This window comes from Eucyclogobius newberryi, unplaced genomic scaffold, assembly GCF_026437365.1.
Source record: "Eucyclogobius newberryi isolate DKJ021-1_F unplaced genomic scaffold, fEucNew1.0.hap1 SCAF_6, whole genome shotgun sequence".
NCBI classification, from domain to species: domain Eukaryota; kingdom Metazoa; phylum Chordata; class Actinopteri; order Gobiiformes; family Gobiidae; genus Eucyclogobius; species Eucyclogobius newberryi.
In genome coordinates this window covers 3,024,726-3,052,509 of record NW_027316278.1, presented here as the reverse complement: position 1 = coordinate 3,052,509, position 27,784 = coordinate 3,024,726, and the positions used below count along the sequence as shown (strand labels likewise).

The 27,784-nt window shown below is 42.2% G+C and overlaps 1 protein-coding gene and 2 long non-coding RNA genes across 3 annotated transcripts; all 3 read left to right on the top strand.

Moving 5' to 3' along the window:
• Positions 1–4,403, top strand: LOC140347102 (uncharacterized). The gene is made up of 5 exons (XR_011924350.1): positions 1–67; positions 310–328; positions 463–501; positions 2,002–2,058; positions 4,291–4,403. It is a non-coding gene; the product is annotated as an uncharacterized lncRNA (long non-coding RNA).
• Positions 4,404–12,589: 8,186 nt separating this feature from the next.
• On the top strand, positions 12,590–15,311 carry LOC140347105 (uncharacterized). Its single transcript, XR_011924353.1, has 3 exons — positions 12,590–12,629; positions 14,666–14,776; positions 15,200–15,311. It is a non-coding gene; the product is annotated as an uncharacterized lncRNA (long non-coding RNA).
• A 2,696-nt stretch (positions 15,312–18,007) lies between these two features.
• LOC140347090 (GTPase IMAP family member 8-like) lies at positions 18,008–23,989 on the top strand. Its single transcript, XM_072433428.1, has 2 exons — positions 18,008–19,279; positions 19,376–23,989. Exons 1-2 carry the CDS (start codon positions 18,670–18,672, stop codon positions 20,128–20,130), a joined length of 1,365 nt encoding a protein of 454 aa, XP_072289529.1. The 5' UTR covers positions 18,008–18,669; the 3' UTR covers positions 20,131–23,989.
• The last annotated feature ends 3,795 nt before the right edge of the window (positions 23,990–27,784 follow it).

The window sequence follows — 27,784 nt, the reverse complement described above, 5'->3', positions numbered from 1 at the left end:
TGTGGACACGCCCAGAGGCTCGTGGCTGTTTTCTCCCGAACGCGACTGTGACGCAGTGAAACTTTTGGTGAGTAAAAGCAGAAAATCAACTTTAGACAAAGAAAAGTTTATTTATAAAACACAATCGTCACACGAGGCTTAAAAGAGCTTCACAAAGAGGAAAAACATACGTCAAAATCACAAACAGTTTAAGACAGAAAAGAGTCTGCGACACAAAACAGTTTTTAGTTTAGATTCGTTTTTTTAATGTTTTTCTTTGACTTTTGTTGAATGACTTTGTGTTTAACCTTTGTCTTCTTCACTCTCCAGATCACCATGTTCTCCTTCTGTGAGTGACTTTTACCTCTGATGTTTGTGAATATTCACACTTTTATCACTTTATCTCCCACATTTGGTTTTTAATGAGTCTCAAAAACAAACATTTGTTTTAACACGGTTTTGTCTAAAATGTGTTTTTCGCAGATTTCAAGAATGAGTCTCTGAATGTGTCACCGCCGTTTGGTCAGTCAAACATGAACTATGACCTGGTTTAGTCCTGGTTTAGTCCTGGTTTAGACCTGGTTTAGTCCTGGTTTAGTCCTGGTTAAGTCCTGGTTTAGTCCTGGTTTAGTCCTGGTTTAGTCCTGGTTTGGACCTGGTTTAGTCCTGGTTTAGACCTGGTTTAGTCCTGGTTTAGTCCTGGTTTGGACCTGGTTTAGTCCTGGTTTAGTCCTGGTTTAGTCCTGGTTTAGTCCTGGTTTAGACCTGGTTTAGTCCTGGTTTAGTCCTGGTTAAGTCCTGGTTTAGTCCTGGTTTAGTCCTGGTTTGGACCTGGTTTAGTCCTGGTTTAGTCCTGGTTTAGTCCTGGTTTAGTCCTGGTTTAGACCTGGTTTAGTCCTGGTTAAGTCCTGGTTTAGTCCTGGTTTAGTCCTGGTTTAGTCCTGGTTTGGACCTGGTTTAGTCCTGGTTTAGTCCTGGTTTATACCTGGTTTAGTCCTGGTTTAGTCCTGGTTAAGTCCTGGTTTAGTCCTGGTTTAGTCCTGGTTTAGACCTGGTTTAGTCCTGGTTTAGTCCTGGTTTGGACCTGGTTTATACCTGGTTTAGTCCTGGTTTAGTCCTGGTTAAGTCATGGTTTAGTCCTGGTTTAGTCCTGGTTTGGACCTGGTTTAGACCTGGTTTAGTCCTGGTTTAGTCCTGGTTTGGACCTGGTTTATACCTGGTTTAGTCCTGGTTTAGACCTGGTTTAGACCTGGTTTAGACCTGGTTTAGTCCTGGTTTATACCTGGTTTAGTCCTGGTTTAGTCCTGGTTTAGACCTGGTTTAGACCTGGTTTAGACCTGGTTTAGACCTGGTTTAGTCCTGGTTTAGACCTGGTTTAGACCTGGTTTAGTCCTGGTTTAGACCTGGTTTAGACCTGGTTTAGTCCTGGTTTAGTGTGTTGCTGCCCCCTGCTGGCCTCAGTGTGTCGACACTTTTAATTAAGATTTTGCTCTTTGACTTTCAAAACTTCCGTCAGAAAAGTAACAATTAGATATTTTTTAAATAATTTAACTAAATTAAATAGTTATTGAACTAAATTGAAATGTGTTTATTTTTGTAAAGACTATTCCATCCGTCGTCGTGGAAACGGCAAAGACATTTTACAGCGTTTTCATTTGTAATAACAACAACAACAACAACAACAACTATAATTTAAAATTCATCATCGTTACTAATTTTGTCAATAATTATTTGTCAATCAACCGCTTCATGTTTCCTGAAAGCAGCGCTCTGATTGGCTGTGCCTGGACGGACCGCCCACTTTCACTCTAAAAAAGGCCGTTCTAAAGCCGAAACATTTAAAATCAAACATTTCAATATTAAAGTGTTTGTGAGAACGTCAAATCAGATTTAACTCTGGAAATCCGATTTAACTCTGGAAATCAGATTTAACTGGACCTTTATAAATCACTGAATCTGGATTAAAAAGTGCTAAATTGTCCAAAATATGAAGTTTTGAAAACGTTTCTTTTGTTTCGACAGACGGTGACGACGATGACGAGCAGGAGGAGGAGTCTAACGAGACCGACCGACCGGACTGTGAGCATACTCTGATTACACTCCTGATGCTATACTCTGATTACACTCCTGAGGTCATAGTCTGATTACACTCCTGATGCTATACTCTGATTACACTCCTGAGGTCATAGTCTGATTACACTCCTGATGCTATACTCTGATTACACTCCTGATGCTATAGTCTGATTACACTCCTGATGTCATAGTCTGATTACACTCCTGATGTCATAGTCTGATTACGCTCCTGATGCTATAGTCTGATTACACTCCTGATGTCATAGTCTGATTACACTCCTGATGCTATACTCTGATTACACTCCTCATGCTATACTCTGATTACACTCCTGATGTCATAGTCTGATTACACTCCTGATGCTATAGTCTGATTACACTCCTGATGCTATACTCTGATTACACTCCTGAGGTCATAGTCTGATTACACTCCTGATGCTATACTCTGATTACACTCCTGATGCTATAGTCTGATTACACTCCTGAGGTCATAGTCTGATTACACTCCTGATGCTATACTCTGATTACACTCCTGATGCTATAGTCTGATTACACTCCTGATGCTATACTCTGATTACACTCCTGATGTTATAGTCTGATTACACTCCTGATGCTATACTCTGATTACACTCCTGATGCTATAGTCTGATTACACTCCTGATGCTATACTCTGATTACACTCCTGATGCTATAGTCTGATTACACTCCTGATGTTATAGTCTGATTACACTCCTGATGTTATAGTCTGATTACACTCCTGATGTCATAGTCTGATTACACTCCTGATGTCATAGTCTGATTACACTCCTGATGCTATAGTCTGATTACACTCCTGATGTCATAGTCTGATTACACTCCTGATGTCATAGTCTGATTACGCTCCTGATGCTATAGTCTGATTACACTCCTGATGTCATAGTCTGATTACACTCCTGATGCTATACTCTGATTACACTCCTCATGCTATACTCTGATTACACTCCTGATGTCATAGTCTGATTACACTCCTGATGTCATAGTCTGATTACCCTCCTGATGTCATAGTCTGATTACACTCCTGATGTTGTAGTCTGATTACACTCCTGATGTTATAGTCTGATTACACTCCTGATGTTATAGTCTGATTACACTCCTGATGTCATAGTCTGATTACACTCCTGATGTCATAGTCTGATTACACTCCTGATGTCATAGTCTGATTACACTCCTGATGCTATAGTCTGATTACACTTCTGATGTCATAGTCTGATTACACTCCTGATGTCATAGTCTGATTACACTCCTGATACTATAATCTGATTACACTCCTGATGTCATAGTCTGATTACACTCCTGATGTCATAGTCTGATTACACTCCTGATACTATAGTCTGATTACACTCCTGATGTTATAGTCTGATTACACTCCTGATGTCATAGTCTGATTACACTCCTGATGTCATAGTCTGATTACACTCCTGATGCTATAGTCTGATTACACTCCTGATGCTATAGTCTGATTACACTTCTGATGTCATAGTCTGATTACACTCCTGATACTATAGTCTGATTACACTCCTGATGTTATAGTCTGATTACACTCCTGATGTCATAGTCTGATTACACTCCTGATGTCTTAGTCTGATTACACTCCTGATGCTATAGTCTGATTACACTCCTGATGTTATAGTCTGATTACACTCCTGATGCTATAGTCTGATTACACTTCTGATGTCATAGTCTGATTACACTCCTGATGTTATAGTCTGATTACACTCCTGATACTATAGTCTGATTACACTTCTGATGTCATAGTCTGATTACACTTCTGATGTCATAGTCTGATTACACTCCTGATACTATAGTCTGATTACACTCCTGATGTTATAGTCTGATTACACTCCTGATGTCATAGTCTGATTACACTCCTGATGTCATAGTCTGATTACACTCCTGATGCTATAGTCTGATTACACTCCTGATGTTATAGTCTGATTACACTCCTGATGCTATAGTCTGATTACACTTCTGATGTCATAGTCTGATTACACTCCTGATGTCATAGTCTGATTACACTCCTGATGTTATAGTCTGATTACACTCCTGATGCTATAGTCTGATTACACTTCTGATGTCATAGTCTGATTACACTCCTGATGTCATAGTCTGATTACACTCCTGATGCTATAGTCTGATTACACTTCTGTGTTTAGTGAAAGTTGATAAATGAGACTTGCCCTGATCCAGTCTCTCTCTCCACAGTCTGAGGATCGTCATGGAGACGAGTGAGAAGTTTCTTCTCTTCAGACGATGGAACTTTCACTCGTCCTTTTCTTATGAACAAAACTGAATAAAAATGTGATTTAAATCCAAAATGTTGTTTCTTTTGGAGTTTGACCTTTGACCTCACATTCCTCTGACAGAACGAGACAATGAGAGCTTTTGTTTGGCTCAAATGAACTAGTGAGTTTAGCTTTAGCTTGTTTGCTAACGACAGGGGGAGATAAAGGACACTTCAACTGCAGCGAAACAATGCATTTTCTCAACACTTGGACTCAGAATCATGTTATTTAAGAGTTCAACTTTTACATTTTTGTTTGATTCCAGCAGCTCGTTCACATTTCAGTTGATTTGAGCGTTCACAGGAGAAATGTCTTCGACTCACTGATAAAAATAAAAATGTTGTGATGTTTCTGCATAAACTCAACGTGTGAAATGTCTGTCAAATGAATCCCAAAAGTGCAGAAATATCAGCTTTTTCTCTTATTTGAACGTTTCTCATGTAATTTTTAAAAACTTTTAATCATGTTTTTTGGAGCATTTTTGACCAACTGTTTCAGCCAAAATCTAAGTTTAAATCTGGTTCAGGCCAAATGGCGTCCTCTGGTGGTGTCAGTGGGACATAGTAAAAGGGCTGAAGATACAGATTTGTCCCGGGGCAGCTGTGGCTTCATCTGCCAAAGTCGAAGAAGTGAAGTTCACAGTCGTTCATGTTGATTCTTTTTATGGGCTTTGGTTTTCTTTGTTATAACTCTGTATTTCTGTTGCTTTAATTGCAGTTCATTTATCAGAATCAGGAATGCTCATTATGTATTTGTAGCCCTTTCATTTTGATAGTGGCTCATATTCACTTACAGCCTTTGTTCCTTCATATAAAGTTTTTCATTTTTTGCGGCTCCAGAGAGATTTGTGTTTTGTTTTTTGGTCCAATTTGGCTCTTTGAACATCAAAGGTTGCCGACCCCTTGTTTAAACTGACCAGTGCGGTGATTAAACTGACCAGCGCAAGGAGAAATGCTGGAGGTCTCAGTCACAGGACGTCACAAACATCTCTGAGCTCTCTCCGCATCTCCTCAGTTTTAGATGCTATTTACACATCATCCACATAAAGTAAAAGTCTTTTGAAGGGATACATTTGACTGAATTACTTAACATTGCTTGTGCAAATATGGTTGGACTTTCTGTGTAACTTTGTTTGTAAAGGTTCTATGTGTGAAGGTTCTATGTGTGGAGGTTCCAAGTGTGGAGGTCCCAGAAGTACTGAGAATACCTTGGTTGTGGACAGAAAGGATCTTGTTCTCTTTATGGTGGATGTTATAAACTGAGCTGCTCAAACTTAAAAGAACTGAAAGGATCAGGATCATTGTTAAAGCTGCAGGAAGAATCCTTTGAACAAAAGAGCTTGAATGGGCAGAAATAGAAGATTCACCAAAGGCGCTAAATGGGAGTCAGAGTCAAGAAATTCCCCATTTGCAAAATCAGAGTAAAGAAATTGAGGGCCACGCTCAATCCAGTAGAAAGTCCAAAGTCTAAAGAATAAAGTCTAAAGTCTAAGATGTACAACTACTGGAGGTGGCGGTAATGAAACATTTGGATACCAACCGCCATAAAACACCAAAGAAGAAGAAGTGGCTCGGTCGCTTGCTTTTTTTTAGAGACTAGATGATGAGAATTTAAACGTAAAGAGCTGTTCTCTAGAATCAGTGACAAGTTGAAAGAGAACAAAGATTTAAACCCTGAGCTCTCTGAGGAGGAAGACACAGGTCTGACTTTGTCCTTCAGAACAAAAGAGAAACCCTCTCTGAACCTGGTTCTTTTTGGGAGGAGCGGAGAAGACCTCAGCAGCTGAGTCCATTTTAGCAGCCCAGGGTAGTGTGTGAAACACCAGTGCGGTGATTAAACTGACCAGTGCGGTGATTAAACTGACCAGTGCGGTGATTAGACTGACCAGTGCGGTGATTAAACTGACCAGTGCGGTGATTAGACTGACCAGTGCGGTGATTAGACTGACCAGTGCGGTGATTAAACTGACCAGTGCGGTGATTAGACTGACCAGTGCGGTGATTAAACTGACCAGTGCGGTGTTTAAACTGACCAGTGCGGTGATTAGACTGACCAGTGCGGTGATTAGACTGACCAGTGCGGTGATTAAACTGACCAGTGCGGTGATTAGACTGACCAGTGCGGTGATTAAACTGACCAGTGCGGTGATTAGACTGACCAGTGCGGTGATTAGACTGACCAGTGCGGTGATTAAACTGACCAGTGCGGTGATTAAACTGACCAGTGCGGTGATTAGACTGACCAGTGCGGTGATTAGACTGACCAGTGCGGTGATTAGACTGACCAGCGCTAACCCTTCAGAAACTTTTTGTCAACTGCATAGCAACTGGCTAGTTATTTTGTTAGCGATTTGAAATATTAATTTGTGTCATTAATAATATTTAGTTGTATGTTGAAGTGGCGGGTTGTGTAATTATATAACATACTGTAACTGAATGACACAGGAGCCAAAATGTTAAATATTACTTAAATCAACTATGCAGATCACAAAAGGTTAATTGAATCCACATATTTCTCTGGGACATGCTCCTCCCACAGAGACATGCTCCTCCCACAGAGACATGCTCCTCCCACAGAGACATGCTCCTCCCACAGAGACATGCTCCTCCCACAGAGACATGCTCCACCCACAGAGACATGCTCCTCCCACAGAGACATGCTCCACAGAGACATAAAGATTAGGCCTCAAAGTAGCTCCTCCTACACAAACTGTACAAGAGTCTGACGGAGGCACACGAGGTTCTGAGCCTCATTTATCAGACTCTCAAGTCTGATAAATGAGGCCAGTTTCACTCACATCGAGTTTAGTCACAAACTCCATCAGAAATCTGCTGTTTGAACGTCATCACCTTCATCACCGTCATCACCTTCATCACCGTCATCACCTTCATCACCGTCATCACCTTCATCACCGTCATCACCTTCATCACCTTCATCACCTTCATCACCGTCATCACCTTCATCACCTTCATCACCTTCATCACCGTCATCACCGTCATCACCTTCATCACCGTCATCACCTTCATCACCGTCATCACCTTCATCACCTTCATCACCTTCATCACCGTCATCACCTTCATCACCTTCATCACCTTCATCACCGTCATCACCGTCATCACCGTCATCACCTTCATCACCGTCATCACCGTCATCACCTTCATCACCTTCATCACCTTCATCACCGTCATCACCGTCATCACCTTCATCACCGTCATCACCGTCATCACCTTCATCACCTTCATCACCTTCATCACCGTCATCACCGTCATCACCTTCATCACCGTCATCACCGTCATCACCGTCATCACCGTCATCACCGTCATCACCGTCATCACCGTCATCACCTTCATCACCTTCATCACCTTCATCACCGTCATCACCGTCATCACCTTCATCACCGTCATCACCGTCATCACCGTCATCACCGTCATCACCGTCATCACCGTCATCACCTTCATCACCGTCATCACCGTCATCACCGTCATCACCGTCATCACCTTCATCACCGTCATCACCTTCATCACCTTCATCACCTTCATCACCGTCATCACCGTCATCACCTTCATCACCTTCATCACCTTCATCACCTTCATCACCTTCATCACCGTCATCACCGTCATCACCTTCATCACCGTCATCACCGTCATCACCGTCATCACCGTCATCACCGTCATCACCGTCATCACCTTCATCACCGTCATCACCGTCATCACCTTCATCACCGTCATCACCGTCATCACCGTCATCACCGTCATCACCGTCATCACCGTCATCACCTTCATCACCGTCATCACCGTCATCACCGTCATCACCGTCATCACCGTCATCACCTTCATCACCTTCATCACCTTCATCACCGTCATCACCGTCATCACCGTCATCACCGTCATCACCGTCATCACCGTCATCACCGTCATCACCGTCATCACCTTCATCACCGTCATCACCGTCATCACCTTCATCACCTTCATCACCTTCATCACCGTCATCACCTTCATCACCGTCATCACCTTCATCACCGTCATCACCGTCATCACCGTCATCACCGTCATCACCGTCATCACCTTCATCACCTTCATCACCGTCATCACCGTCATCACCGTCATCACCTTCATCACCTTCATCACCGTCATCACCGTCATCACCGTCATCACCGTCATCACCGTCATCACCTTCATCACCTTCATCACCTTCATCACCGTCATCACCGTCATCACCGTCATCACCGTCATCACCGTCATCACCGTCATCACCTTCATCACCGTCATCACCGTCATCACCGTCATCACCGTCATCACCTTCATCACCTTCATCACCTTCATCACCTTCATCACCGTCATCACCGTCATCACCGTCATCACCGTCATCACCGTCATCACCGTCATCACCGTCATCACCGTCATCACCGTCATCACCGTCATCACCGTCATCACCGTCATCACCGTCATCACCTTCATCACCTTCATCACCGTCATCACCGTCATCACCTTCATCACCTTCATCACCTTCATCACCTTCATCACCTTCATCACCGTCATCACCGTCATCACCGTCATCACCTTCATCACCTTCATCACCTTCATCACCGTCATCACCGTCATCACCTTCATCACCGTCATCACCGTCATCACCGTCATCACCGTCATCACCGTCATCACCTTCATCACCGTCATCACCTTCATCACCGTCATCACCGTCATCACCGTCATCACCGTCATCACCGTCATCACCGTCATCACCTTCATCACCGTCATCACCGTCATCACCGTCATCACCGTCATCACCGTCATCACCTTCATCACCTTCATCACCTTCATCACCGTCATCACCTTCATCACCGTCATCACCGTCATCACCGTCATCACCGTCATCACCTTCATCACCGTCATCACCGTCATCACCTTCATCACCTTCATCACCTTCATCACCGTCATCACCTTCATCACCGTCATCACCTTCATCACCGTCATCACCGTCATCACCGTCATCACCGTCATCACCGTCATCACCTTCATCACCGTCATCACCGTCATCACCTTCATCACCGTCATCACCGTCATCACCGTCATCACCGTCATCACCTTCATCACCTTCATCACCGTCATCACCGTCATCACCGTCATCACCTTCATCACCGTCATCACCGTCATCACCGTCATCACCGTCATCACCGTCATCACCGTCATCACCGTCATCACCGTCATCACCTTCATCACCGTCATCACCTTCATCACCGTCATCACCGTCATCACCTTCATCACCGTCATCACCGTCATCACCGTCATCACCGTCATCACCTTCATCACCGTCATCACCGTCATCACCGTCATCACCGTCATCACCGTCATCACCGTCATCACCGTCATCACCGTCATCACCTTCATCACCTTCATCACCTTCATCACCTTCATCACCTTCATCACCGTCATCACCGTCATCACCGTCATCACCGTCATCACCGTCATCACCGTCATCACCTTCATCACCTTCATCACCGTCATCACCGTCATCACCGTCATCACCTTCATCACCGTCATCACCTTCATCACCTTCATCACCGTCATCACCTTCATCACCGTCATCACCGTCATCACCGTCATCACCGTCATCACCTTCATCACCGTCATCACCGTCATCACCTTCATCACCTTCATCACCTTCATCACCTTCATCACCGTCATCACCTTCATCACCTTCATCACCTTCATCACCGTCATCACCTTCATCACCTTCATCACCGTCATCACCTTCATCACCTTCATCACCGTCATCACCGTCATCACCTTCATCACCGTCATCACCGTCATCACCGTCATCACCGTCATCACCGTCATCACCGTCATCACCGTCATCACCTTCATCACCGTCATCACCGTCATCACCGTCATCACCGTCATCACCTTCATCACCTTCATCACCTTCATCACCTTCATCACCGTCATCACCGTCATCACCGTCATCACCGTCATCACCGTCATCACCTTCATCACCTTCATCACCGTCATCACCTTCATCACCGTCATCACCGTCATCACCGTCATCACCGTCATCACCGTCATCACCGTCATCACCTTCATCACCTTCATCACCTTCATCACCGTCATCACCGTCATCACCGTCATCACCGTCATCACCTTCATCACCTTCATCACCGTCATCACCGTCATCACCGTCATCACCGTCATCACCGTCATCACCTTCATCACCTTCATCACCGTCATCACCGTCATCACCGTCATCACCGTCATCACCGTCATCACCGTCATCACCGTCATCACCTTCATCACCGTCATCACCGTCATCACCGTCATCACCGTCATCACCGTCATCACCGTCATCACCTTCATCACCGTCATCACCGTCATCACCGTCATCACCGTCATCACCTTCATCACCTTCATCACCGTCATCACCTTCATCACCGTCATCACCGTCATCACCGTCATCACCGTCATCACCGTCATCACCGTCATCACCTTCATCACCTTCATCACCTTCATCACCGTCATCACCGTCATCACCGTCATCACCGTCATCACCGTCATCACCGTCATCACCGTCATCACCTTCATCACCTTCATCACCTTCATCACCTTCATCACCGTCATCACCTTCATCACCGTCATCACCTTCATCACCTTCATCACCGTCATCACCTTCATCACCTTCATCACCGTCATCACCGTCATCACCGTCATCACCGTCATCACCTTCATCACCGTCATCACCTTCATCACCTTCATCACCTTCATCACCGTCATCACCGTCATCACCTTCATCACCTTCATCACCTTCATCACCGTCATCACCGTCATCACCGTCATCACCGTCATCACCTTCATCACCTTCATCACCTTCATCACCGTCATCACCTTCATCACCTTCATCACCTTCATCACCTTCATCACTGCAGAAGAGACTGGAAAAAGCAAAAACAACTGGGAAAGTTGGTTGGACCGTTGTCATAGTGATTAACATTCTTAAACCAAATATTAAATCTTCTGAATAGGTAAAAGTGTTCAAAATAAACACCTTAAAACAGGAAGTTGTGGCAGTGAATAAATATCAGCATAAAATGCTGTGTTGACCTGTGTTCATAGTGGGAGTTGTGGTCTTTGGGTCAGAAACATGCAGCACAGACTTTACATGTCACACTGTCCAGAGTAAACTCACTGCAAACATGTTCTAAATAACTTCACATGAATCTATGACTTTGACCTTTGTGCCACTTTTATATATTTAGTACAAATCTAACTCTGCATTTTGTTTTTGCTTTATGAAGTATTTCAGTTTGCTTGATATTTTAGGCGGCTTTGTTCAATGTGAGAGTTGTGTCTTTAGCAACAGTGCGTTTATAAGTAACGTGTCGTGATACAATTGTAATGAAAAATAAATGAGTTTATTTGGTCTTTGTAATAATTGTTAATAACAAGTGTAATAAGTCAACGTGAACCGTAACGATGCTTAAATATTCACATAACAGTCAGTGCAGTGAGAACATGTCTTTAAACAGGAGTAAATGTGTTTCTAGCACAAGTTATTTTAAAATAAATGAAATAAATTGATGTCTGAGCATTTTGAATTGAATTCTAAAAATCTGTGGAAGAATAATATAGTGTGAGAGAAATACAGCTGTGCCCTAAACGTGATGGATCTGAGTCACTTTCACCGCCTGATGTCGTCACAAATACACTTTAGTATAAACCCTGGACATGTGACCTTTACTGAGCCGTCAAACCATTAATGGACAGAGGCTCATTATGTAAAAGTGTTTGTAAAAAGCTTTTGTGCTCGTTTCTCTTGTTTAATTAACAGATACATCATTATTAGAACGGCCAAAGATCGTTATGACACGTGGTTAAATCTTTCTCAAATGAAAACACTAATTAAAGCACATTTTTTAGCTTCCTTTACGGTCGGTTTGACAGTTTGTTTAGTGACATAAATCCACTTCTCTGTCGATCTGGAGCTTTTTAAAATCCTCTAAAAGTCTCCACAATCATCATCAATCCACAATCTCTGAAAAGCCGACCAAATTATAATTCAAATCTGTAATAAAATGTGTATCTTTCATGTCTGGACGTTCAGATTAAACTTTGTAAAGAGTTTAAAGTGAACGTGAGGACCACTCAGGTCTAATTATGCAGGAGAACAGCGCCCTCTGGTGTCACACATTTTGCCTGATGCCTCTTCCTGTTCCTCGAGACATTTGAGGCAAACGAGATCAAGAGACTTTCACTTCATGTGTCACGGAGCTCGGTAAGTTTTACAGCCTTTTAATGACACATTTACGCTTTTAGGAGGATTTAAGACAAGAAATGTGACTATGATACATTTTATTTGATGTTCTGAACATTAAAGCCCCTTATGGAATATTAAATTGTTCTTTATTGGATTTTGTCTTTTAATGAGACAAACACTTGACGTTGTTAATAATGTGAGTTGTTTTCAGTCAAATACTAAATGTGTTTTATTTACTTATGTACTTGTATTACTTATGTACTTTTGATGTACTTTCGATGTACTTTTGATGTACTTTTGATGTACTTTCGATGTACTTTTGATGTACTTTTGATGTACTTTTGATGTACTTTCGATGTACTTTTGATGTACTTTCGATGTACTTTTGATGTACTTTTGATGTACTTTTGATGTACTTTCGATGTACTTTTGATGTACTTTCGATGTACTTTTGATGTACTTTTGATGTACTTTTGATGTACTTTCGATGTACTTTTGATGTACTTTCGATGTACTTTTGATGTACTTTTGATGTACTTTTGATGTACTTTCGATGTACTTTTGATGTACTTTCGATGTACTTTTGATGTACTTTTGATGTACTTTTGATGTACTTTTGATGTACTTTTGATGTACTTTCGATGTACTTTCGATGTACTTTCGATGTACTTTTGATGTACTTTTGATGTACTTTTGATGTACTTTCGATGTACTTTCGATGTACTTTTGATGTACTTTCGATGTACTTTTGATGTACTTTCGATGTACTTTCGATGTACTTTTGATGTACTTTCGATGTACTTTTGATGTACTTTCGATGTACTTTTGATGTACTTTTGATGTACTTTTGATGTACTTTCGATGTACTTTTGATGTACTTTTGATGTACTTTTGATGTACTTTCGATGTACTTTTGATGTACTTTTGATGTACTTTTGATGTACTTTCGATGTACTTTTGATGTACTTTTGATGTACTTTCGATGTACTTTTGATGTACTTTTGATGTACTTTTGATGTACTTTCGATGTACTTTTGATGTACTTTCGATGTACTTTTGATGTACTTTTGATGTACTTTTGATGTACTTTCGATGTACTTTTGATGTACTTTCGATGTACTTTTGATGTACTTTTGATGTACTTTTGATGTACTTTCGATGTACTTTTGATGTACTTTCGATGTACTTTTGATGTACTTTTGATGTACTTTTGATGTACTTTCGATGTACTTTTGATGTACTTTTGATGTACATTCGATGTACTTTTGATGTACTTTTGATGTACTTTTGATGTACTTTCGATGTACTTTTGATGTACTTTTGATGTACTTTTGATGTACTTTCGATGTACTTTTGATGTACTTTTGATGTACTTTCGATGTACTTTCGATGTACTTTTGATGTACTTTTGATGTACTTTCGATGTACTTTTGATGTACTTTTGATGTACATTCGATGTACTTTTGATGTACTTTTGATGTACTTTTGATGTACTTTCGATGTACTTTTGATGTACTTTCGATGTACTTTTGATGTACTTTTGATGTACTTTTGATGCTGTGTGTAAAGTTATGCTCTTGGTACAAACTAAAGCCAATGTTTAGTTTGTAAATCTGAAAAACACTTTTGGACTTGAGTGAAAGACAAAACCTTTACTGGAGTTTTTAAAAACAGATTCTTCAAAAGTACGTCTTAAACACGAGTATTTTAGTGATAGTTTAAATGAGTCGTTTAACTTTGTAACGATCTGCTTCTTGATTCTTGAGGTCTGGAGCGTTGCCTAAGAATGTGATCAGACTGGATGAAAGGAATGAGACGTTTAAACTGTGAAGTATCAGTGTTCAGTCTGACAGAAAACGTCAGCTCAGTCTCTGTCCTGAAACTAGAATCCAGAACGTTACTAAAACATTTAACATCTTTTAAACACATTTTACATTCTGTCCGTCCAAAAAAAGTCTCCACAGAAAAAGTGTCCCACGCTCTAATATATGTTGGACCTTTATCTTTGGTCTCACATTCACATAGTTTCAATTCTTCTGAAACATTCTCTGCAGATGTTTTCTCTGCTCGATGTGGATGATCTGACCTTCTCAAACACTGACATCTTTTCCATGGCCACGGGATTCGTCTTTCAGGCACAATCGTCATGGCAACTGCAGCAGAGGGTAAGATTCAAGGTTATTCTTAAACTTTGCCGACACTGAACATCGACATTGTCCTGAAGACTTGAAAATGAAATGCAAATCTTTGTGTTTGACAAAATGAAATTAACTTCAACAAAAAACATAATATTTTTCAAGGTATCAAGGTATTAACTTTATTAATAGTTCCCCATAGTTTGTGTCTGATATTAAGTGTTACTTGCTTTTTATGAATACAGAACTAAAAAGTGTAATTTACAGTGAAACATTATAATAATCAATAATACATGTGTATATGAAGCATTTTATTTGTTTTATTCTATTCTTATCATTAGTACCATAAATAAAATGGTAGATTCATGACAAAAACACTTAATACAACAATCTTCTTTGTTTTATTGTTGGACACAATCCTGATCTCAGGTTCATAACATTTGTCTTTTACAGATTCTTCTCTGTTCTGCTTCTCCTGGTGTTCTGAGGAGCACCTCTGCTTCTCCCGGTGTTTTGAGGAGCACCTCTGCTTCTCCTGGTGTTCTGAGGAGCACCTCTGCTTCTCCTGGTGTTCTGAGGAGTACCTCTGCTTCTCCTGGTGTTCTGAGGAGCACCTCTGCTTCTCCTGGTGTTCTGAGGAGTACCTCTGCTTCTCCTGGTGTTCTGAGGAGCACCTCTGCTTCTCCCGGTGTTTTGAGGAGCACCTCTGCTTCTCCTGGTGTTCTGAGGATCGCCTCTGCTTCTCCCGGTGTTCTGAGGAGCACCTCTGCTTCTCCTGGTGTTCTGAGGAGCACCTCTGCTTCTCCTGGTGTTCTGAGGAGCACCTCTGCTTCTCCTGGTGTTTTGAGGAGCACCTCTGCTTCTCCTGGTGTTCTGAGGAGCACCTCTGCTTCTCCTGGTGTTCTGAGGAGCACCTCTGCTTCTCCTGGTGTTTTGAGGAGCACCTCTGCTCCTCCTGGTGTTCTGAGGAGCACCTCTGCCTCTCCCGGTGTTCTGAGGAGCAGGGAAAGAGAACCCGTGTCTCAGTTTTCTCCTCCTGAGCTCCTCACAGATGTGGTGGAACCTTTGCCGTTGTTGAAGAACCTCGTATGGGATATCTGGAGCAAAAAATATGTGTTTGTCTTTAACCCTGGAGGTCTCCTTTAACCCTGGAGGTCTCCTTTAACCCTGGAGGTCTCCTTTAACCCGGGAGGTCTCCTTTAACCCGGGAGGTCTCCTTTAACTCTGGAGGTCTCCTTTAACCCGGGAGGTCTCCTTTAACCCGGGAGGTCTCCTTTAACCCGGGAGGTCTCCTTTAACCCGGGAGGTCTCCTTTAACCCGGGAGGTCTCCTTTAACTCTGGAGGTCTCCTTTAACCCGGGAGGTATCCTTTAACCCTGGAGGTCTCCTTTAACCCGGGAGGTCTCCTTTAACCCGGGAGGTCTCCTTTAACCCTGGAGGTCTCCTTTAACCCTGGAGGTCTCCTTTAACCCTGGAGGTCTCCTTTAACCCTGGAGGTCTCCTTTAACTCTGGAGGTCTCCTTTAACCCTGGAGGTCTCCTTTAACTCTGGAGGTCTCCTTTAACTCTGGAGGTCTCCTTTAACCCTGGAGGTCTCCTTTAACCCTGGAGGTCTCCTTTAACCCGGGAGGTCTCCTTTAACCCGGGAGGTCTCCTTTAACCCTGGAGGTCTCCTTTAACTCTGGAGGTCTCCTTTAACCCTGGAGGTCTCCTTTAACCCTGGAGGTCTCCTTTAACCCGGGAGGTGTAGCATGTGTGTCACTTAAGATAGTGTTTAAAGTGGATAAACACAGGTAACAATGCCTTAATGATGATTATAATTGTTATTGGGCTAGTTCAGAAGAATTCTAGATGCGGCTCTCGGAACAGAGTAAGAGTAAGTAGGAGACAGTAATTAAGTTTGCAGGTACCATATATTGAGAAGACAAACATATGAACATACATAAGAATGGCCATTCATCACTTAAGTGGAACGAGGAAAGGCAGTGTATATATGTCTGTAAAACCACAAGCAGCAGTGCAATGTTCTTGGGAAGTTTAAAGGGGGTCTACAAGAGCCTCCGACCGGCCCGACACGAGCAGGTGGAGTTCTTGAGGAAACGTCCGGGCTTGAAGTGAAGCTTTAGGTTCCTAAAAGATCAGTCTGGATCAGTTCCTAGCTCGTCATCCAATCTGGCCTGTGCAATAACAGAACCAAATAAATAATCATGTGCACATCGAAAGATAAATACAAACTAGTTTCAATCATCAATATCAGTGTTAAATATTGTAAATTATCAAAGAGAACCATTTATCATATAATGAATAACATTAGATGAGTAAAATAGCTCATCAGGTTCAGTCATGTATTTAAAATTGAATGAATATCAATCAAGAGCAAAGTGCATGAGGTGCTTCGAATAGAACAAACAATCATTAAGTTGGACCTTAAAGTGCTTCCAGATACATTTACAAACACTCAATCAATTATCAATAAATAATGTTCATATTTAAGTAACAATGAGAGAAATTTCACTCAGTTTGATAATGTAATATTTGAGGAAATAGGCATTAAAGATGATGCTAACCAGCCCATTCAAACCAATGGGTGCGGCTAAGCTAAGCAGCGCACTCACCAGTTTTGACGTTAACATTCAATCTAAATAAGACGATCTGGGCCCAGTAGTCGACTCATACGATGCGGACAGTAAGTGCATTTAGTAAATCAAACCGACACAATGAAATTAGGAAGATCCGTGACCATTTATCCTAGAACAACAACCCGAATTCCCCGACCGGCGTGTCCCGAGCCGCAACATTATTTCCCATTTATTTGCAGCCGATTGGCGACGCAACGCCACGTGACCGGCTGGCGCAAGGCGCAACAGCATGATGACGCAACGTAACAAGAGAGAATGCGAAGATCGCGCAAGCGAGAGGGAGAGAGAGATAAGATCTGCGTTTTTCACCTGGGTTACAGAGGTCTCCTTTAACCCTGAAGGTCTCCTTTAAGACTGGAGGTCTCCTTTAACCCTGAAGGTCTCCTTTAAGACTGGAGGTCTCCTTTAATCCTGGAGGTCTCCTTTAAGTCTGGCGGTCTCCTTTAATCCTGGAGGTCTCCTTTAATCCTGGAGGTCTCCTTTAACCCTGAAGGTCTCCTTTAAGACTGGAGGTCTCCTTTAACCCTGAAGGTCTCCTTTAAGACTGGAGGTCTCCTTTAACCCTGAAGGTCTCCTTTAAGACTGGAGGTCTCCTTTAACCCTGAAGGTCTCCTTTAAGACTGGAGGTCTCCTTTAATCCTGGAGGTCTCCTTTAACCCTGAAGGTCTCCTTTAAGACTGGAGGTCTCCTTTAATCCTGGAGGTCTCCTTTAATCCTGGAGGTCTCCTTTAATCCTGGAGGTCTCCTTTAATCCTGAAGGTCTCCTTTAATCCTGGAGGTCTCCTTTAATCCTGGAGGTCTCCTTTAACCCTGAAGGTCTCCTTTAATCCTGAAGGTCTCCTTCAACCCTGAAGGTCTCCTTTAACTCTGATGACATGTTCCTTCACACGATTGTTAATAAACATCATTATCTTTTTAACAATTTTATTTTTCACGAGACAAATAACAACAACAACAACAACAAAAACAAAATAGATCGATTGAGAACCAGTTTTAATTCATGAATAAATCAATAAATATTCTATTTTGAGCTTGAACAAAGCTCAAAATGTATCACAAAAAGAAAGTAATGTTTTCAAAGAAGCAGCAGCAAAATGATCAGTGACAGTGAAAACCATAAATAATAAACAGGAGGATAAAATATAAACACATCCCATGATTCACAACAGAAAAACAAAACTTCTTAAAACAAATGAACTCAAACTTTAACAAATGTAAATCTGAGTCAATGAAACATGAACAGAAAATGTATTTTAATAAATTTATCTGTGACGTCGTCTAAATCATGTTTCTCTCTCCAGTGTCTGAGCTGAGGCTGGTTCTTCTGGGGAACCACTGGAGTCTGAAGGTCTCAGTGGGAGAACTCCTTTTGGGAAAACAAGAGTTCGATCTGCTCCGTCGACATGATAAATGTGTAAAAGTCTGTGGAACATTTAAGGACAAACCTCTGACTGTGATCAACTCTCCAGACAGACTCAACAACATCTCCCCAACAGAGCATGATCAGTTTATAAAAGAGATTAAAGTTCTGAGTTCCCCTGGTCCTCATGTGTTCCTGCTGGTTCTACAGCCTGAAGACTTCACTGAGCAACACAGAACCAGACAAGAGTCAGTCCTGGAGAGCTTCAGTGAGCAGGTCTTCCACCGTTCACTGGTGCTGATGTTCAGACCACGAGCAGAGACACCAGAGTCCAGGGAGAAATACATGAGTGAGCCACATATAAGGGACACGATCAGCAGATGTAGGTACAGATGTCTGAGGATGGATTACACTGAAATATGTGATGTGACAGAATTTAAACGTAAAGAGCTGTTCTCCAGAGTCAGTGACATATTGAAAGAGAACAAAGATCTGAACCCTGAGCCCTCTGAGGAGGAAGAAAGCAAAGAAACATGTAAGAATCATGAAAACCATTATTCATTTTCATTAACCTTCACTCTTCCTACATGTGCACTTTACTTTTGTAACTGTCATGTTTTATTTTCATCAGATAATCCACAGAGTCCCAACTCTTTGAGGATTGCTGTAATTGGGAGAACTGGCAATGGAAAAAGCTCTTCAGGAAAAACCATCCTGGGGACAAGAGTGTTTAAAACAAAACCAAGTCAAAACTCAATCACTAAAGTCTGTGAAAAAGCACAGGCTGAAGTAGATGGAAGAACGGTGTATGTGGTGGACACTCCAGGTCTGTTTGATACGACCATGTCCAGTGACGAGGTCAATGAGGAAATGCTGAGATGCGTCGCTCTGCTGGCTCCTGGACCTCACGTCTTTCTGTGGGTGTTGCAGATCGGAAGATTCACACCAGAAGAAAATAAAACATTCAAACTAATCAAAGAAACATTTGGCAAAAATTCTGAAAAATATACAATAATCCTTTTTACACATGGAGATAAGTTGGTGAATGGTGACATAACGATTGAAGAGTACATCAAAAGTTACTGTAACGACTTTGTGAAGGAGTTGATCTTAAAGTGTGGGAACAAATACCATGTGTTTAATAATAACTGTGGCACAGACAAACTCACTCAGGTGAAAGAGCTGATGATCATGATCGATGAGAAGGTGAAGGAGAACGAGGGGAGCTGCTTCTCTACTGAGATGTTGTTCGAGGCTAAGATGGACATGATTAAACATATGAGAAGAAAACTGGAGGAGCAGGAAGAAAAGATCAAAGAAAAGGAAGACAAGGTGGAAAAAGTCAGTGATAAAGACCATGAAAAGGAAAGTGTAAAAGAAAGATAAAATTAATTCCTAGTATTGTTAACTGTATTTAGCTGGTTTGATGGTGGAATGGGAACAACAATGAATAGATGTTGCATAGTAACATAGTAGAGAGACGCAGAGGGCTAGACCCTCTGACCTTATCTAATCTCGAGACAACCAAAGAAGCCAACTTTAATCTCTTCATCCTTCCATCTTCTTCCGCTTAGAGAACCCCGCAGAGTGGGGTCTCGGTAACACCAAATCTGGGCGACATAACTGGCCTTGCTGTTTTGCTCATCATCAGGACTTAAGTCTCTCTCCCTCGTAATTCTTTCCCCTTCTTAAGATTTGCTGTGAAACGGCAAGATAAAAACTCAAGTGAAGGACACTTTTTTGCAACAACTTTTTACTGAGCCATAATCTGTGATAACAGTGCTTCTTCAAGAGCAGCTCTTTGAGATCATTGTGTTGCGCCCTCTGCTCCGACAGTTTGGGAGAGGTACGTGGTGCTTTTTGAATGGGAAAAGTGAAAGACAGAGACGATCACGTCTTTACTCTTCCGTTTTATTTCAGGAAAGAACACTGAAAACTTTGCGCAGGCGCATATTACACATTTCCGCCAGCCAATAGAAATAAACATTTTAACAGGTCATATGTACATTTTTATCATTTACACTTTTTGTACTGAACACAGTCTTGACCACAATAATTAACTTAAAGGTGAAAATAGTGTCTTATGACAAATTTCAAATCTGTGACTCGCTTTTTAACCTGTCACATACTCCCCCTCAAAATAGATGTTGTCCCCAACATAAGCATCTGAACAAAAAATGAATGGGCACATACCACAATCATAACCAATATCAGAATTTCAATCAAGTGCATACTCCCAATTCCAATATTTTGTTTGAACAGAAAATCAAGTCTTTTACAGTGTCCATCTCACATAAGGTGCCATTGTTTATATACCTGGTATATTAAGAAAACAAAAACACAGTACTTGTGGCGAATCACAGCCTGTACCTGAAGAATAACCAATTACAGTCTCAATTCAATAATGAAGAATAAACCCAAAATCAATATGAGTAAAATGTAGACACATCAACCCAAACTCTAGGTAATTAAACCAATCAATGTATTAACATTGTCCATAAAACTCTTGAAAACAATAAGGATGTACACCGTACAACCATGGCATATTCTGCTCTGCACGAAAAGGAAATGTCATAATGTTGTGACAAGTTGGTGTACCAAGTCTATCATAGGTGAATATCTTTGGTTTCCTGTGTTCTCTTCTTGGTCGCTGAATCTCTTCATCAGTATCACTGTGGGTAGGAGAAGGTAGTAGTTGAGGTTCCTCCTCAGGTGGAGCTTCCACCAAGACAACTTCAGGCAGATGACATTCTTCTTCAGCTTCCGGCTCGTGCTCTGGCAGTGCATCTGCAGGCTGGTTATTGTCATGAGACAATTCTGTGGTCCCCTCTTGAGTATTTGGATAGTGTGGCACTAGATAATACTCATCTTCCTCATCATCATCCTCTTCTGACTGGATACTTTCTGGTGTTGTCTCGGATTGTCTTGCAGTTGTCTTCCTTTTTGATTGTAATGATGTCTCTAACGGCAAGTGGTCACATGGCAAAAGGAGATTACGATGTAATGTTCTGGACCTGCCCTTTCCTCTCTCAGGTTTCAGTTCATAAACAGGAATGTCCTTGTTTACTTGACGAACCACTGTATGCACAACGTCTTCCCAGTGACTTCTCAATTTGCCTGGACCCCCGCGTGGAGTCAAATTCCTAACTAAAACTCGATCTCCAGGTAACAGAGTAGAATACCTCAGTTTGTTGTCATACAGTCTCTTGCTCCTAACAGCAGCTTTGTTTGTATTCTCTCATGTGACCTCATAAGCATCTTTCATACCCTGTTTCCACTTGAACATGTAACTCTGATGATCACAGTCACTCTGGTCTTGGTTTGGGGTTAAACTAAACAACATGTCCACTGGTAACCGTGGTGATCGTCCATAAAGTAAATAGAAGGGAGAAAACCCTGTCACCTCACTTTTAGTACAGTTGTAGGCATAGATCAGTTTGTTTAGTGAGTCCTTCCAATTGCTCTTTTGTTTCTCTGTGAGCGTCTTTAACATCTGAATCAAAGTCCGGTTGAACCTCTCGGCCTGGCCATTACCCTGGGGATGGTAAGGAGTTGTCCTAGAGCCAGCAACCCCACAGTACTCTTTCAATTGGGCAAAAAGATGGTTCTCAAATTCACCACCCTGATCATGGTGAAGCCTCAGTGGAAACCCAAACTTTAAAGCATAGTCATTAAAGATTTTGTCTGCAGCGGTTTTACCAGACTTGGACGTGGTGGCATAAGCCTGGGCAAAACGCGTAAAATGGTCAACAACAACAAGAATGTACTCATAACCACCCTTACATTTGTCCAAGTGTAAAAAGTCAACAGAAACAAGTTCAAAAGGCTGCGTTGTGACTATATTAGTGAGCGGAGCTCTAGTTTCACGACTGGGTCTTTTTGTTTTAAGGCACACACATTTCCTCAAAACATAATCCTCAATGTCTTTTTGCATGAAGGGCCAGTAAAAACGGTCCCGTACCAAAGAAATAGTCCTTTCAACACCATGATGGCCCATCTCATCATGAAGTTCTTTTAACACCATTGACCTGTGTTTTTCAGGGAGAACCAGTTGTGTTCTGTTTGTTGTTTTTCTGTACAAAACACCTCTGTCATTAAACTGTAGCTTATCCCACTCTCTCAGGAAACACAAAATATGTGGACTAAGCTGTTTGAGTTCTGACCCTGACGGTTTTGTTTCTGCTAGTTTAAGTCTAATGATATGTCCAACAATGGGATCAGTCTCTTGATCTTGTTTGATCTGTCCAACAGTAAGTGGAGCTATAGGCACACTCATTGACACTGTAGCACATTTTGCTGAAATACCCATAGACCAGGCGGCACTAGCCTCACTCTGATGGTCGACTGCCTGTGTAGCTGCACTCACAGCATCATATGACATTTCTTTTGAACATGCCTCCATGTAAGTCTCCATATCTAAAGGCATCCTAGATAAACTGTCCGCATCTATGTTCTCTCTGCCTGGGCGATACTTCACAGAAAAATGGAAATCGGCAAGTTCTGCAACCCATCGGCTTCCTGTTGCATTCAATTTAGCGGTTGACAGTACATAAGTAAGCGGATTATTATCACTATACACTGTGAAGAATGGTGCATAGTACAAGTAATCACGAAACTTGTCTGTGATTGCCCATTTTAGAGCCAAGAATTCTAGCTTGCCTGAGTGTAAGTTATAGTTTTTCTCTGCTGCAGTTAGGGTTCTTGATCCATAAGCTATTACACGGAGTTTTCCATTTTGCCTCTGATACAATACAGCGCCTAGTCCTTGGTTAGAAGCGTCTGTGTGTAAAACAAACTGTTCTGTTATGCATTAATGTTGTGTTTTTAGTTTAAAAGTGCATAATTTGATCTATGCTTTAATTTCATTGCATTTGTTTTCTTATGCCGCCATCTAGTGGATACTTTTAAATGTCGCAGGTAGAGCACATGTTTAAAACAAAACTTTATTTAACCGGAAGTAACAGCGAGCCATGAAGGCACCAGGCACGGCCGCACGCAGCTTTGGCTGCTTTTGGAGATCGCAGATTTCTTTATTTTGAGGTTGCATTGCCGGTATGTAATGTTGTACGCGTGCACAACAGCTGCATTTATGTTATTTTCTATAAGCCAGTGTTCAGTATTGAATTTGACTGTTCCATCTCTGCAATATGTTAATTACACGCTAACAACGTAGCCATCAATATTGCGTCATCTAGTCTGCTTTGTATACATATATGTGGATTTGTTTATTATTTATATGTATTGTAATGGACATGTTTTGATTTTAAATATGTCTATTTTCAGTTTTACCTTTTCGAATATCATTAAACCTGCTAAAAGACAACGTGTCTGCAGAGTCTTTGATGTGAGAGAGGAGTTAAACCGGCTAAACAGCACAGTAAAACGGCAACATCCAGGCAGAAGATTCTGCGGTCATCCCCCTGCGACAAGAGTGAATCTACGCTGACCACTACTACGCCTCAAGCAGCAAGGCATTCAGCAGTGTTCCAGCAATCGTCACTTTGTCAACGCAACTATGGCCGACAAAGCTCCATCCACCCAGGCTTCATCATCGGACAGCACGCCATGCAACGCAACATCCGCCAAGGCGCCATCCAACAAGTCTGTATCCTATAAAACCCGGTCTGAAGCCGGATCAACAGGGTCTGCAGCTGCCAAGGCAAGAGCAAAAGCTGAGGCAGCAAAGGCCCGTCTCAACTTTGCAGAAAAAGAGATGAGTTTGAAATTAGAAAAAGCTAAACTCGAAGCATCTATTGAGCTATTACGGCAGGAAAAAGATTTAGCCTCAGCCATAGCAGAAGCAGAAGCATTAGAGGCAGCCGCTGCTTCACAGTTAGACGCTCAAAGCCATCCAACTCGGTCCGAAAAAGCCGAGCGCACAGAACAGTATGTCAAGGACCAAGCCACACTTATGAACAAGGGTGAAGGTTGCACTTTTGAACCATTACAAAACAATGATGCACAAATGCAACTCAAGCAGGAGCACATTAGCAATGCGTTGTTACAACCTAGAGGAGAGGATAACAACAACTATCTAACTCCACATGCTTCTTTTCCAAATGGCAACTATTCCCAGTATGTTCCAGCTAGTGCCTTTTCCCATCCTTTTAAACCTGGCATTACCAACTGGACCCACAAGGTGTCAGCACCAACACATTTCAATCCTCCCCAAGAGAGGGACAGTAATGCAACTGACTTTATCAGGTACTTTGCGCGCAGGGAAATAGTTGCAACAGGACTTCTCCAGTTTAATGATAAGCCCCAAAACTTTAGAGCGTGGAAGCGCTCTTTCAACAGTGCTATCAGAGGGTTGGACTTGACAGCTAGTGAGGAAATGGACTTGATGTTAAAATGGCTTGGCAAAGAATCCGCTGAACATGTGGAGCAAATCAGAGCCATACACATAAACAATCCTGAAGCAGGTCTTGAGATGATTTGGGATAGACTTGAACAATGTTACGGCTCAGCTGAGGCGATTGAAGATGCCCTTTTCAAAAGAGTAGATTCATTTCCAAAAATCACATCTAAAGACTATGTGAAACTAAGAAAGTTCAGCGACCTACTAATGGAAATCGAGAGTGCTAAAGCTGAAGGAGACCTTGTTGGCCTCTCATATCTAGACACAGCCAGAGGTGTAAATCCTATCATCCAAAAGCTTCCTTTTAACTTACAGGAAAGATGGATAACAGTTGGAACAACATACAAACGTCAAAACTGTGTCACTTATCCACCATTCAGGGTTTTTGTGAACTTTGTCGCTCAAGAGGCCAATGCTAGGAATGACCCTAGCTTTCAGTTCAGCTCATACACAGATGCTGCTCCCAAACCAGACAAACCCCCTTGGAAAGCAAACAGACAAAAAGAAATATCAGTGCACAAAACTGATGTAGGCACGGGCTTCAATCCAGATTTACAAACCCATGCGTACAAAAAAACAGACAGTGAGAAACTCTGTCCACTACACAAAAAGGCTCATCCTTTAACAAAATGTAGAACCTTTCGCATGAAACCTCTTGACGAGAGAAAAACATTTATAAAAGAAAACAATATTTGCTTCAGATGCTGCGCCTCATCCAAGCATATAGCCAAAGACTGTAAAGTCAGACTCCAGTGTTCCGAGTGTGGCAATGAAAAACATTGTGCTGCACTTCACCCTGGCCTAGCCCCATGGCAGACAGAACCAGAGCTAAACTCAGAGCCGGCATCAGAGCACGGCGGGGAGCCAGGTAACGCACTGCCTGAGGAGATAATGACAAAATGTACTCAGGTTTGTGGTGAGAGTGAGGCAGGTAGATCATGCTCTAAAATTTGTCTCGTAAAAGTTTACCCTGTAGGCTGTCCAGACAAAGCAGTACCACTCTACGCCATTCATGATGAACAGAGTAACAGATCACTAGTCCGCCCAGAGTTTTTTGAGTTGTTTAATGACTGTGGTCCTAGTTCTCCCTATTCACTTAGAACATGTGCAGGTGTTAAAGAGGCTATGGGTAGGAGAGCTACTGGTTACATAGTGGAAGCTTTAGATGGCACAGTCCAAATCCCACTGCCTAGCCTCATTGAATGCAAAAACATCCCAAATGACAGATGTGAGATTCCTACTCCAAGTGCGGCCATGCATCACGCCCACCTCAAACCTGTAGCTCATCTTATCCCTGACTTGGACTCTAACGCTCATATACTAATGCTCCTTGGACGGGACGTAGTACGAGTACACAAAGTCCGCAAACAGATAAGTGGCCCTCACAATGCACCCTATGCGCAAAAACTTGACCTGGGATGGGTCATAGTAGGAAACGTGTGTTTAGGTGATGTCCACAAAACCTTGGCAGTAAACACTCTTTTCACCAATGCCACTGAGAAAGGTCGTCCCACAGTGTTTGAGCCATGCCCAAATGTATACCATGTTAAAGAAAAGCATTGTGACATCCAAATTCCTTTCAGTGTCAGCACTCAGCTCGGTGACAACACCACATGTGAACCCGACCACTTAGGATGTAATTTGTTCAAACAAACCAAACTTGACAATTACATTGCGCCCTCCATTCAGGACAAGGCATTTCTAAAAACAATGGAGGAAGGACTTACAAAGGACAAAAATGGTACTTGGACAGCGCCTTTGCCATTCAAATCTCAACGTCAGAAACTACCAAACAACAGGCCGCAAGCACTGAAACGCTTAATGTCACTTGTCCGCAATTTTGAAAGAAAGGAAGAAATGAAAGAGCATTTCATAAACTTTATGGACAAAGTATTTCAAAATGGACATGCAGAAATAGCTCCTCCTTTGGAAGATGAAGAAGAATGTTGGTATTTGCCACTATTTGGCGTTTATCACCCAAGGAAGCCCAAACAGATTAGGGTAGTCTTTGATAGCAGTGCCAAACATGAAGGCGTGTCTTTGAATGACGTGTTGTTAACAGGGCCAGACCTTAACAACTCACTACTTGGAGTCCTCATGCGCTTTAGGAAAGATGCTGTTGCGTTTACCGCAGACATTGAGCAAATGTTTTATTGCTTCAACGTTCGTCTGGAGGACAGGAACTACTTGCGTTTTTTGTGGTTCCGTGACAATGACCTTTCCAAAGACATTACAGAATACCGAATGACTGTTCACGTTTTCGGGAACAGCCCTTCTCCAGCGGTTGCCATGTATGGCTTGCATCAGTCCGTTCTACGCTGTGGATGTGATCCAGATGTTCAGCAGTTTGTCACACGGGACTTCTACGTAGATGATGGACTTAAATCTTTGCCTACTGTTGAAAAAGCTGTGTCTCTTTTGCAAAGAACACGAGACACACTTTCAAAATCAAACCTGAGACTGCACAAAATTGCAACCAATAGAAAAGAAGTCTTGGAAGCTTTCCCGTCCCAAGACCATGCTAAAGACCTAAAAGATTTAGACTTTGAAGCCGATTCTGTCCCCATTCAACGTAGTCTCGGCCTTCTTTGGGACATAAAAAAAGACTGTTTCACCTTCAATACTTCAGATGAGATGAAATCCTTCACTAGGCGAGGTGTTTTATCAACAATTAACAGCCTT